This window comes from Eptatretus burgeri, chromosome 2 (genome assembly GCF_056783735.1).
Source record: "Eptatretus burgeri isolate ZD-2024b chromosome 2, Ebu_testis_v1, whole genome shotgun sequence".
Lineage (NCBI taxonomy): Eukaryota > Metazoa > Chordata > Myxini > Myxiniformes > Myxinidae > Eptatretus > Eptatretus burgeri.
The window spans coordinates 32,113,587-32,127,428 of record NC_140962.1 but is presented as its reverse complement, the minus strand read 5'-3'; the positions used below and the strand labels follow the sequence as shown (position 1 = coordinate 32,127,428).

Here is a 13,842-nt window from a genome sequence, read left to right as displayed (position 1 = left end):
AATTCCAAGGAACTGTCCGTAGAACTCCGAGATATAATTGTAAGGAGGCATAGATAAGTTGTTGTTGTTCGTCTTTCAGCTGCTCCCGTTAGGGGTCGCCACAGCGGATCTCCCTTTATGATCCGCATACTGATTTGGCATAGGTTTTATGCCGGATGCCCTTCCTGACGCAACCCTGGTCGCCTCTTAGGACACAGGGATAAGGATTGGGTTTCGCCATGATTCCAGGCTGCCCTACACCCTCTCATAGCGTGGCCCAGTGCAGAGCTCCCGTCCTCAAGTGATCCTCCAACCCAAGCCTCCGAGTAGCCAGATTAAGGCGCACGCCACTACGCCTGGTATAAGGAGGCATAGATAAGGGGAAGGGTATAAAACAATTTCTAGAGTGTTTAAAGTTCCCAAGAGCACAGTGAGCTCCATCATTAGGAAATGAAAAGAATATTATATGGAACTACCCAGACTCTCTTCCTAGATCTAGCCGTCTGGCTAAACAGAGCAACCGGGCAATAAGGACCTTGGTCAGGGAGGTGACCAATAATCCAATGACCGCTCTGACAGAACAACAGAGTTCCTTGGCTAAGATGGGAGTACCTGCTGGAAGGACAACAGTCTCTGCAGCACTTCACAAATCTAGGCTTTATGGGAGAGTGGCCAGATGGCAGCCACTCCTGAGAAAAAAGCACAAGACAGTATGCCTGGAGTTTGCAAAAACGCATGTGAAAGACTCTGAGAGCATAAAGCAAAAGTTTCTGTGGTCTGATGAGATGAAAATTGAACTCTTTGACCTGAATGCAAAGCACCACATCTGGTGGAAACTGAGCACAGCTCATCACTCATCTAACACCATCCATACCGTGAAGCATTGTGATGGCAGCATCGTGCTATGGGGATGCTTTTAAGTTAGCAGGGACTGGGAGACTTGTAAGGATAGAGGGAATAATGAATGTAGCCAAATACAGGCAAATCATTGAGGAGAACCTGCTTCAGAGTGCAAAAGACCTTGGGCTAAGAGGCATTGTAAAAGTGTTACCTTAGTTGTGGAATTAGATGTTATTTATCAAATGGATGCTCGTGAATGTGCCGTTGATGTTTCTGGGTGAAGTTTGACCCTGATCCCATATCTATAAATATGGTGCCATTCAGGAAGGAGAAGAAGATGTACTGCTAAATTGGGCCGCTTCCAGAAGAGGTTTATTACAGCGCGTGCGCGGGATACAATTGCACCGAGTTTGAAATGTCCCCGGTGTCCCCCCCCCCCCCCCACGTGCCTCAAGTGAGCCAATGACGGCCGTCCGGTAGATGGCAGTGCGTAACCTAGACGGAAATGGCGATAATTGACAGAAATACCCGAGTATTTCAATGGAAATTTATGAAACTAATGTCTTATATATGTGAAAACCATTGAATTTATTGCTTGATGGAAAAAAACCATGAAACGCTCCCCTCTCATGTATGAACGAACGAAAGACGTCATTTCCGCCCACCATGGCATTTCGCGCCGACCGCTGAAAGCTAAGTTCTTCTTATGCCATCATTCTCTTTAATATTAGCCATAAACAAGTGTTTCGTCATGCATTAGTAGTTGAAATTTACCTACAATTATGGCAGATATTGGTGGCAAAGTGATAAGTGGTTCTTTCAATCACATTAGTGTACTCATTTGCTTCACCACACGCGCTGTATTGAAGGATTTCACTTGTTTGTATTTAAATGTCTGATAATTATTTTGTATTTATTTATGCATATGTGTACTTGAATATAACTGTCATTAACCAAAAAGGCTTCAGTACTGTAGAGTAATAATTTTAAAAAACAAAAAATAGAAAAAAAACCAAACTTGTTTTTTCAAAATTTTCGAATTTTATTTTATTTATTTTTTTTTGGCCAAAAACACTCCCAGGCACTCACTGAAGAACCTCTGAAGGTTTGATGATCTGTTCAGCCATCTCTGAGAAAAATGGCACACAGACAGAGAAATGCCTCTCTTATCGTAAAGATTTTGGTGATTGGTGAGAAAAAATTTCAATTTCATCCATTTTAAAGTTGGGCCGTAACAAAACAAAATGTGAAAAAAAATCAAGGGGTGCGAATACTTTCTAAAGTCACTGTAGTTGCTCACAACTTACCAATGTCCCCAAATGATGGTTCAACTTCCAGAATATTCCTTTCATCCTGTCTATCCCAGTGAAACATCACAGCACAGTGGCTAAGATTCCTCATCTGTCAGAAGAAAAAGGCAAATTTCACACAATTTCATCTACAAATGCAAAGCATTCCAAAAATCAGAAACACAATCATTTAAAAGTTCAGTTAAAAAAAAAGTCAGGTAATATTTTATTATCATGCTAAAATATCTCACAATGTCTGAGACAGATATTAACAGTCATTTTAACGAAGGACTTTCAATAAAACTACATGATCCAGATCAGGCAGGCTGAGATTACATTGCTATCGGATAAACTGAACAGTAAAATGTACCATGGCAACCCAAGGAACGAAGGGATGGATATTGAACTCCTGTTTAGCTAATATATATATATATATATATATATATATATATATATATATATATATATATATATATATATATATATATATATTCCATGACATATTTGAGACAAGCAAGAGGACCCATCTCCAGTGATGGGACAAGTTTAAGCTATTCTATCAATTTAAATTATTTAATGGACATTAAAAAGGTTAATTGTGGAACACTTTTGGTTTCACTCAGAACCAAAGCTCTGAGCGACTTATACCACCCCACTGCAAAATGATGGTACAACATTGGGCAATGGAGGTTGGATTTGTCTAAAAATTGTGGAATATCCTGGTTGCGAAATAAAATTTGGCATCAGTATTATTCATGCCTGTTCTCACGTCATTTTAAAAGTGAATGTTGAGCTTTGCCTGCATGCACAGCTTCTCAAATGCAGTACAGGGAGATATATCGACTCCTCACATGCTCTTCTAGCCGATGAAGCTGCGTAAAGCAACTATGAAAGGCTACACAAGGTAAGCCCTTTGCTGTTTCAAACCCTTCCCAGAGTTCCTCCACAGCTGTAAAGACTTTCACAAATCGTACATACATGAGGATCCCAATGCTACACATCCCTTCAGCTGCCTGACCGGTTTAATCACTTATTGGTGAATCATCAGCGACAGCGCAGATAGAAACATGCACCACTGAGGCTCCCAAGCATGTACCATGTGCAAATGATGGGAGGGGTGGGACGGTGGGTGGGGGGGGAGAGATGAGAGCGGGCAGGAGGGATGCTGAAGAGGTGGAAACAGAGAAGGGTTGGGGTTGGAAGGATGTTAGCTTGTAGGAGATGTGGATGAGGGTCCCTGACATGGATGGGTTTTACTGTAAAATAACGTGAAGGGGATTTGGTTGTTGTGTGCAGACAACCTCATCAAACTGGACTTCTCAAGATAACCGTATTTAAATTTCTGGGATAAAGATAATGGGGTGGGTTCTGGGACAGAGTCTTTGTCTGTTTGACAGAGTCACCGGGCCGAGGCCTCTGGGTTGGAGGTGGCACTTTGGTGTCGGACTATGTCCAATGGAGATCGGGGAAGTGCTTGACACACTTCAAATGTTTCGATTTACCCGCCAATCATATCACGTGCCTTCTGGTTGAATGGTTTGCATTAATGGGAACAATCGTGTGGGTGGCAGATGGATGGTTGTTCTTTGCGGATTATGCAGTTTACCGTGCGAGACATAATCCGTGGCAATGCTCACGATAACAGTCAGGAGGTGTGTCTGATGTATAAATGATGAATGCGGTCATTATTGGTGAGATATTTATAGGTATGAAATCCTGATGAGCGCAAATAAGCCTGAAATCTGGATAGGTAGCTCCGTTTGATGTTTTATTGATGTTGACCATGTGATTTTGTCTGTTCTGCAGAATCACTGGACTGTGGCCTCTGTGTTGGAGGTGACGTTTTGGTATAGAACTATGTCCAATGGAGATCGGGGGAGTGCTCGTCACACTCCACATGTTTCGAGATATATATATATATATATATATATATATATATATATATATATTTATTTATATATATATATATATTTATTTATTTATATATATATTTATTTATATATATATATATATATATATATATATATATATATATATATATATATATATATATATATATATATATATATATATATATATTATAATATATCCTGGTGTGTTGGCGCAGTGGTTAGGGCAGCAGCTTGGGATCCAAAAGGTCCTGAGTTCAAGCCCCGTTGGGCCACTGAATTAATACACCAGGGGGTTGACTCAGCCTGTCATCCTTCCGAGGTCGGCGAAATGAGTACCAGTATACTGGGCCCGGTGTATACCCCGGTTAAAATAGGTGTACCATATCCCTGTGTGTCGTATGAGGCGACCAGGGTTGCGTCCGGAAGGGCATCCGGCATAAAACATGTGTCAAATCACTATGCGGATCATACGGATGATCCGCTGTGGCGACCCCTAACGGGAGCAGCCGAAAGAAGAAGAAGAGATATATCTATTATTATAATACCAAGCTTGCACACTAAAAACTCGGCTCGCCGTCACACGATCCCTATGAAATTGGCACTTAGCAGACATGCCGACAATGTTTGGGAAGTCGGCGTTCCATCGTACCACTTGCATTTTGCACAATGCGTATTTTTGTCATTCCTCGTGTACGGTCTGTCGTCTGCTACCAGCTATGTTGTACTGCTATCCCGTGCATGTGCATGGGTATCGCGAGTATATATTTATTGCACAATACAAGCAAATACTTAAATATGTATATCTACTCATATGTATGAAAAAGGGCATCAGAACATTCAATGTGATACTCAATTTGAAATTAAATTCAAGAGGAAGATATGTTTTACAGAGGAGTATATGATAATTACCTGGAATGACTTCGACCATGGTGTATTCAGTGGGATTGATCCAGGCAGTAATATTGCAGGTGGGTGCAACTGTACACAGAGTGGAGCAGTTGAACCTCTCAGCTTCACACTGAGTGCCAACATATCTGTGACTGTGCTATTTACCTTCAATGTTTCCAATGACTGACCAAGCCTGCACATCATCACCAAAAGTGTATAAATGCAATTCTTAAAAGAAATGCAAACTCACTATTACAAAATGAGGTTAGTGTTATTTGAGAAAGTAAGTGGATTAAGAACGATGTTTGATGTACGAGGTCCGTCTAAAAAGTAACAGGACTGAGCCTGCTGTGTGCTCCACTTATACAACTTGAATGAATGGGTTGCGTCACAGTCTTTCGCAACATTCTGGCATCATATATGTATATATATATATATATATATATATATATATATATATATATATATATATATATATATATAAATATATATAAAAATATATATAAAATATATATAAAATATATATATATATATATATATATATATATATATATATATATATATATATATATATATATATATATATGATTGGTGATGGTTGACTGCGCTCATTGTGTGATTTTTTTACAGGTCTTGCTTCACAGGTTGTCGAGTCTGAGTCATTGCGCTATGAGTCGTGAGCAGAGAGCCAATCTGAAGTTTCTTTCCAAGCTTGGCAAAAACACCTTCGGAATCCTTCACAATCTGCAGCAAGTCCACGGGGAAGAAACGATGTCACGTACACATGCAGTTGAATGGCACAAGAGGTTCAAAGAGGGACGAGAGGAGGTTGAAGACGATTCACGGTTTGGAAAACCTTCAATGAGCAGAATGGCAGACATCGAGCGTGTGAAGCAGATGGTGCGCACAGATCGTCGACTCGTGGTGCGGATGATTGCTGAGGAACTTTCCATCAACAAGGACACTGTCTGGAGCATCATCACTGAAAATCTCGAAATGCGCAAGGTGTGCGCAAAGATGGTCCCCAAGCTGTTGTCTGAGGAACAGAAACAGCAAAGTCACTGTCTGTCAAGACATTATCGAGCGTCTCGAGGATGATCCAGACCTGCTCGGGAAAGTCAATACTGGCGATGAATCGTGGATATTCGAATACGATCCCAAGACCAAATGGCAGAGTCATCAGTGGAAAAGTCCAGCATCACCAAGACCAAAGAAAGCAAGGATGTCAAAGTCGAAGGTCAAGGTGATGTTCATCATGTTTTTTGACATCAAGGGCATCGTCCACTTCGAATTTCTACCACAGGGTCAAACAGTGAATCAATACGTGTTCAAGGAGATTCTCAGGCACCTCATGAGATCAGACCAGGACGAGAGGAGGGATCTGTGTGAGAACAATGCCTGGGTGCTCCACCATGACAGCACCCCTGCTCATAGTGCCCTGAGCATTTGACAGTTTCTGGTGGAGAGGAACGTGCCAACTCTGGAGCAACCCCCGTATTCGCCAGACTTGGCCCTTTTGATTTTTTTTCCTCTTCCCCAAGCTCAAGGGGGTGATCAAGGGGACCCGATTTCCTGATGTGGAGGCCATCAAAAGGGCCGTGACTATGGAGCTCCAGAAAATTCCAGAAGAAGCCTTCCGGGGGTGCATTGAAGCGTGCAAGAAGAGGATGAACAAGTGTGTGAGACTGGAGGGAAACTATTTTGAAGGGGACAAGCTGTGATTTCAATATATTTTTTGGAATAAAATTTCTGTGAAGTCAGTCCCGTTACTTTTTAGACGGACCTCATATACAAATGCAAAAAATAACCATAATAATTTAGTATGATTCCTGATGTGAATACATATCAATTCATCCATTGGGACCATACTCTGTGCTGGGCATTGGTGCTACCTAAGCACACAGTCTCTGCTACCTTTGTCTCTTTGGCTATTGGGCACAATCCTGGATGGGTCACCACTCCGGCACAGGATACCAGCAAGCTGGCACTCATTTTGCCGACCTCAGAGGGATGAAAGGCAGGGTCAACTCCACCTGGTATTAATTCAACAGCTGAGTGGGATTTAAACTCAGGATCATGGGATCCGAAGCCCACCACCCTTACCATTAAGCCAACACCAGGCATATACATATCAATATAAATTTTACAGCAACTCCACCCAACAATCTGTTGTATGATCACAAAACACCCTCTCATGAGTTAATGGATTAACCCATGCATACGGTGGAACATTGCAGTTTTTACGAGAAGGGCACTTGTTAGAGCACATACCTCCGCTACACAATACCTGATCCATGAGAACATATCAGGCCCAATCAATTTTTTAAAAATTTAGTTATCGTTTTTGGCAGTCTCTCAATGGTGAAGAATCACTTGAAAAATAAAATAATTCTCGTATCCAGAACTGGTTTCGGATCTTCACCAAAATTGAATAATTTCTTCCTTGTGCGACACCAAACATTTCCACCAAATTTCGTCCGAATCTGTCCTCAACTTTTTGAGATATCATGCGATATATTATTTTTGGTCCTATCTCTCAATGGTGAATAATCACTTTAAAAATTCTTCTAGTCGGATCTGGATTCAAATCGTCACCAAAATCTAATCAGTTCATCCTTGTCACACACCAAACCTGCCCACAAAATTTCATCCGGATCCGTCGGTAACTTTTTGAGACATTCTGCACACAAACAGACAGACAGACAGACAAACAAGAAGAAGATGTCGTATAGAGCACGACACTTGCAAAATCCATAAAACAAATTTAACCTCAAAAATAATTGATTCAATGACCAAATATGCAACTCTTCTTCAAATTTCAAGCCAATCAGATGAAAATTTGATAATTTTAGAAATGCAGCCTATGTTGAGCTTTTGGCCTAAGTTAACCTCAAAAATAATTTGTGGTTGAATTCAGTGATCCGACATGCAAATCCTCTTCAAATTTCAAGACAATGGGATGAAAATTGAGGATTTTAGAAATACCACCTCAGTTGTTCACCTTGGGCCTATGTTGACCTTTTGCTCCATGTTGACCTCAAAAATAATTGCATTGTTGAAGTCAGTGACCAGAAATATAAATCCTCTTCAAATCTCAGGTCAATCGGATGAAAATTGAGGATTTTGGAAATACCAACTTAGTGGTTGACATGGCCGATGTTGACCTTTTGACCTCAAAAACAATAGGCTTCTTCATTATGACAACCTCCACCATGTGTTGAAGTTTCGTGAAGATCGGTTTAAAATTGTGACTTGTCGGCGATAAACAGACAGACAGAACAACAAAATTGACTGACCAATATACTTGAAAAATCTTCGATTTTGCAAGTAACAAACAGACAGATAGGGGTGAAAACATAACCCTCTTCACCTTTGGTGGCAGAGGAAAAAAATCAGAAGTGTGTCAGAGCACCTGTCCCGGAGATGAAGCAAAACTACCCCAGCAGTGTTGAAAAGCAGAAAAATAGCTCAACAAAAGATGAAAAGGGTTGAAATTCACCTGAAATTAACTTTTTTCATTACACAAGTGGCAGAACAAGAAAAGGGTCCTCGGCCGAACACATGTGCTGGGGGGTGTTCCATTACCAATCAGATTGTACAGCGCTCACCAAGCGGCTTAAGCACTCAAGAAAGCACTCCAATGAAATGGTTGAGGTAGAACTGCTGGCAAGGAAAGCAATAGCAAGCTGATTGGTAATGGAACACATTCCTGGATCAGCTTTTTACGTTAATTTATGTTTCTGGTTTGTGGTGAAATTTGGACGTTACCGTTATTCTAATCACTTAAAATAATTTGAAATTTATTTATGGGGGAGGGTGGATCACATTATTATCCTTATTATTATTGCCAATTATTGCACAATTGTTATTGTTAATATCATTAGTAATATTATTATATTGCAATAATGTTAATAGAATTATTATGCTTTATCATTATTGTTTTTATTACTTTTGTCATTTGAAACGTCCTTGGAAAAATGCCATGAGAAGGTGGAACGACACTACGACACTTCAGGTCAATTGGATGAAAATTGATGATTTTGTCACGTTGACCTTTGACCTTTTGAACAAATTATTAATTTGTTTTCGCCATATTCTCATAATAAAGCTTTGTTGAAAATTTGATGACAAAAGCTCAAATGGTAAAAAAAATGATGGCCCGGACAGACAGACAGACAGACAGACAGACACACAGAAGTGATTGCAAAACCCCGTCTTCGACTGCACGGATTCCTTCCGGATTCCCCCAGACATCGAGACATCAAGTAAAGAAGAAATGTTAAATAGTTGTCTGTATTGTACAAGTTGAGAGCAAGTTGAGAGCAAGTTGTAAATTAAGTGGATTACAGTGTCAAGTTCAAGGTTGACAGAAGGAGCAGAAGGGGTCCTGAGTTGGGTTGAGCTCGTGTTGATGGGTTTTAAGTGCGGGATAGTAACCAGAACAAAGTCTAGATAATGTTACTCTGGAGGAGTGTGGGAATGTTTGTTTAGATGGATGGATTACGTGGTGTGGTTCATTGAGTATTTCATTGTTGTACTATTGTTGCAAAGTGAATGTGGTGATGCGATTGTGAATGGTTTTCCGAGATGTTGTGTTTAAAGGTGAAGGTGCCATGTTTGAAAATATGTTGTTATAGTAAGTTGCTGGTGTGATATTTTTGTTTCTGAGAGCGGGTGGATGATTGGACAAGTGGTGACATGAGTGTTCTAATTGTTCGAGTGGCATCAATAAAGTTTGTGCCTCTAGTATCAAGGTGGTGTTGGAGGGGAACTATCTTTGTTTCAGCAAGGAGATAATATATGCCTGTGAGTTTGGAGCAGCCTGTGTTGATGCTTCGTGCTTTGTTTTGTATTATTTGAAGTTTTTGGGTATGGTGGGTATGGTGGGTACGGTGGGTGCCCAACTTGGGCTAGCATAGTTAAGAGCAGTTTGGATAAACTCTTTGTAAATTGTGGTTAGTTGTTACAGCATTTTAGTTGATCAAACTTGGTAATGGTTAATGCTTTTAGTACGTTGAGTTTTTGGGTTTGTCTTCAGTTTGTCTGCTGTGATGGACGTTTAAGCATTTTGTTTTGTACAGAGAGTGTACATACAAATTTAAGGCTTGAGGGAATAATTTGCAATGAACCCTATGTATGTACAAATGATTTGCTGTGAACATCCATAGTCTGAGAGGCTGAATGGTATAAAGAATAAACATAATTGCAATGGAGACCGAGGGGAAGTATAAATCGTTGGGCTTTATCTCTTACTAGACGACCTGTGAACCCGTTGGGTTCCCGTTGTGACAGCAGTTGATGAAAAAAATCATTTCAAGAAAAAAAAAGATAGCTCCAGCAAACTCTACCGCTGAGGTTGTTTCCATTGATTAAATTCTCCCAAAGAGTACTTGACTGAATCGGGAATTAATTTTTTAATAATTTTTTTCGTTGCCCGATTTGAACCAAACTTGATACTGCACACCGCAGGCGAATGGTGAGTAAGGTGGCCCTAAAATTTTTGTGCTACCGTGTTCCATTTTGCCTGTATTTCGGGAACATACAAACATATGTACATACACACATACACACATACATACAAGATGAGAGTTTTAGTATTATATAGATGGTTCGTCACAGTGAAAGGTATTTAGGATCTTGGGAAATAACACCTGCTATCCAAGAATGTGAATGGGTGTCCAGTTCTATGTGACACCCAATGCTTTGCGGAAATCGTTTCAAGTCGAATCGATAATCAAACCCAGACTAAACGACTTAAAGGCAAGTATACTACTTCTGAGCTTCCTTCCCAGCACTGTAGTGCTGGACACATTAAGAGGACATTAAGAAGACACACTAACAGCACATTAAGAGGAGCATAATAATTATATACGAGGACCATGGAGTATAGATTGGACACAAAGTTTATAGCTTCAACCCACATATAAAACCAAATATCACCTTTCACACATGGAGGGTGGTTGCACCATTCTGTGATGCTCTGCAGGTAGTTGAGGAATATTCTTTAAGACAAGCTGCAGCGTGCAGTGATAATCTCTCAACTAAAACACCAAATGTATGAAAACACACACACACCCATTCATATGGGCATGTGATATTCACTCATCAAGATAATGTTGAACTAAAATCAAATCAATGACACATATTTATTATTGAAATGTTTTGAGTGTATTTTCCCAAAGCTATACATGATGACTACATCTGATGATCACTTTAACTCAGCATCGAGCATCGACAACTGCATAAGAAAATTCATCTGTCATGATTGCCCCACCCTGGATGACATGCAATGATGACCCTTCCCAGGAGCTGGCGCGAACAGTTCAAAAATGTAATAGTTCAAAAATATCGTGTAGAGTATGTTACAGTACAGCCCCATAGGGAGCTGTCATGAGCAGCGGTATCTGCTTTTTGGAGTCTGCAGATAGCCAGATGTTTCTCATTTTTTAACGAAGTACAATCCTACAGCATCAGAACTAAGTTGCAGATAGAGATGCAGGCTGTGGTATAGAAACTAGTGGGCACCCCCGCCCTCCGGACGGGAGTGTACCTGTGTCAGCCCACCTTCTGTGGGCAATGTGCTGCGGCACATTCTTGGAAATGCACTGAATAAATTTTGTCGTTTTTGAAAGGAAATTTTTGGATCACAACGTATCATACTCAATATCAGGAGGAAAGCGTGTGATAAAGACCAACATTCACCAATATTGTCATCACCGCTGTCGAAGATGGAAGAATATGATGAGTCACAAGGTGAAGAAAGTGTGTGAGAAAGATGCAGCACCACCGAGAGGGACTGTTACTTTCTCACAAAAAAGGATAGTACAGCGATCAATATAGTAATCACAAACATTGCAATCACCAGTGTTGGAGATAGAAGACTCGAGAATAATACGATGAGTTATGAGGTGAAGAAACATGTGGGGAGGAAAGCTTGCGATAAAGACACTGTGCTGTAATCACCAATAATGTAATCACTGCTGTGAGAGGTGAGGGAACACGAGGTGAGGAAAGTGTGTGATTTGCCACACTATGTAGATGGACCATTGTTTGCCGACACAGATAGGCATGATAACAAAAGACATAAATAACGATGCTGGGAAAATGGTCACACCCAATTGGTCAGTGCCGTGAGCACTCAACTCCTGAATATTGGCGACATAGCTGCAGCCACATGAACTCTTTATTATAGTAGATTGCTTATGTACACAGGGTTGTTTGGTCGTTGTGTGCATTGGTTTGGTTCATGGTGTGTGTGTGTGTGTGCGTGTGCGTGTGGAAGTCACTTAATAAATGTCCTGTTTAGTTTGCTTAACCAAAGTTGTTGGACTTAGTGTTTTACACCATAACATTTTGCAACAAGGATGGAAAGGCTCAAGTTTTGCTTTCATCGCTGCCTGCCTTTCTGGCTCTGCCAGAAAGCTGCCTCTTCCCTAGAACTGCTGGATCTTATCCTTCCAGATATAACTGCTCACACTTGGCTTGGAGAATGTGAGTGATGCTTTGGGACCGAGGGACAGTGCATCATCTTCACATTGGGACCGGCTGACACATACACAGAGGCTGTCATTGTTCTCAAGACACACTTCACACCACCCAAGGCGTTCTACTCCAGCAGTTCACTTTCTGACAGTGGGGCTGGGTGAATCAATTTTAGAGTTTACGGCTGCATTACGGGAATTGGCGATGAAATGTAAATCTGGAGCACTTCATGACAAAATGGTTCAGGACTCACTTATTGAAAAAACCTCCAGTGTGCAAATGTGCGAAAGATTGTTGCTTGAATCCGATGATTTAACTTTGACCAAAGCCATTTGATTCGCCTGCCGAGTGGAGTATGCTTGCAGCAACATGTGCTGCTAAAATTGCTGAAGCTCCCTCACCTACTACAGTTACTGAACCTGAAGTGCAGAAAGTTCAGCCTGCCTTATCACAACAGGACACTGTTCAGCAAGCACAGCAACACACTGCTCACTTATTTTATTAATACACAATGTCAAAGCTCATCTAAGAGCATACACAGAGAACATATAATATAGGGAGCAGGAGACAAGAGGGTGTTAGAGGGAAGCACAAAACAGTGGGCAACAGTGGGGAAAACGGGAGAGGGATGGGGCGAGGCACATGGGGTAAAGAAGATGAAGACTACAGGGACTTCTGGGTCCTTTCAGTACAGGGACTTTCAGGAGGGAAAGCAGTGAATTTGAAGGAAGTGGCTTTGGGGTGGATTAACAGGGGTATAAAAGATCATGGTTTTGCATGGGAGAAGATAAGAGATGGTGGTGAACAGCTGTTTTGAAGACATGGAGGGAAGACAGGGATTGAAGAGAGTGTGGGAGTTTGTTCCAAAGGTGGGGAAAAAGAGGAATGAAAGAGTGAAGGTGAGCAGTGATTCGTGATTTTGGTAGTTTTACCAGAAGGGGGTTTGCTGGCGGACCGTTAAGTGCCCTGCAAAAATATGGGTGGGGGACAGATCGCAGTCAGAGCGGGGTGGGGTGAGGGGAGAGAAGACAGTAGAAGACAAAAAGACCACTGACCTGCCTGTGATGAGAGAGTGAGAGACCCAAAGACTCAGCCTCATTGCGGGAGATACCAATGATCCTAAATGCCTTGGTTTCCACAGCGTGAAGCCGAGAAAGGTGAGAGGTGGTAACACCAGTCCAGAGGAGAGAGCAGTACTCCATCAGGCTGTGGATGAAAGCTTTGTACGTGGTCAGGAGCTCAGGTGTGCCAAGGAAGGACTTTGCATGACAGAGGATGCCCAGTCAGCGAATGGCTTTGGAGGCCAGCTTGCAAATGTGTCTTTACCAGGAAAGATCATGGCAGATAGTGAGACCCAGAAGCTTGAATGAAAGGATTTCTTCAAGAAGATTGTTGAGAAAGTGGATGAGGGGGGGTTCCAGATGATCCTATCAGACAGACATAGTGAGAGTGTGAGATTTGTTAGGCTTGAA

At 41.3% G+C, this 13,842-nt stretch overlaps 1 protein-coding gene across 1 annotated transcript in view; it reads right to left on the bottom strand.

The window, feature by feature from the left end:
* Positions 1-13,842, bottom strand: part of LOC147031752 (deleted in lung and esophageal cancer protein 1-like) — a 127,005-nt gene that overhangs the window by 71,314 nt on the left and 41,849 nt on the right. Inside the window, exons 13-15 of the mRNA XM_085866903.1 lie at positions 10,829-10,929; positions 4,910-5,081; positions 2,127-2,220 (exon numbers count right to left, since the gene is read on the bottom strand). Coding sequence (XP_085723029.1) covers positions 2,127-2,220; positions 4,910-5,081; positions 10,829-10,929 — 367 coding nt within the window. The remainder of the gene's footprint in view (positions 1-2,126; positions 2,221-4,909; positions 5,082-10,828; positions 10,930-13,842) is intronic.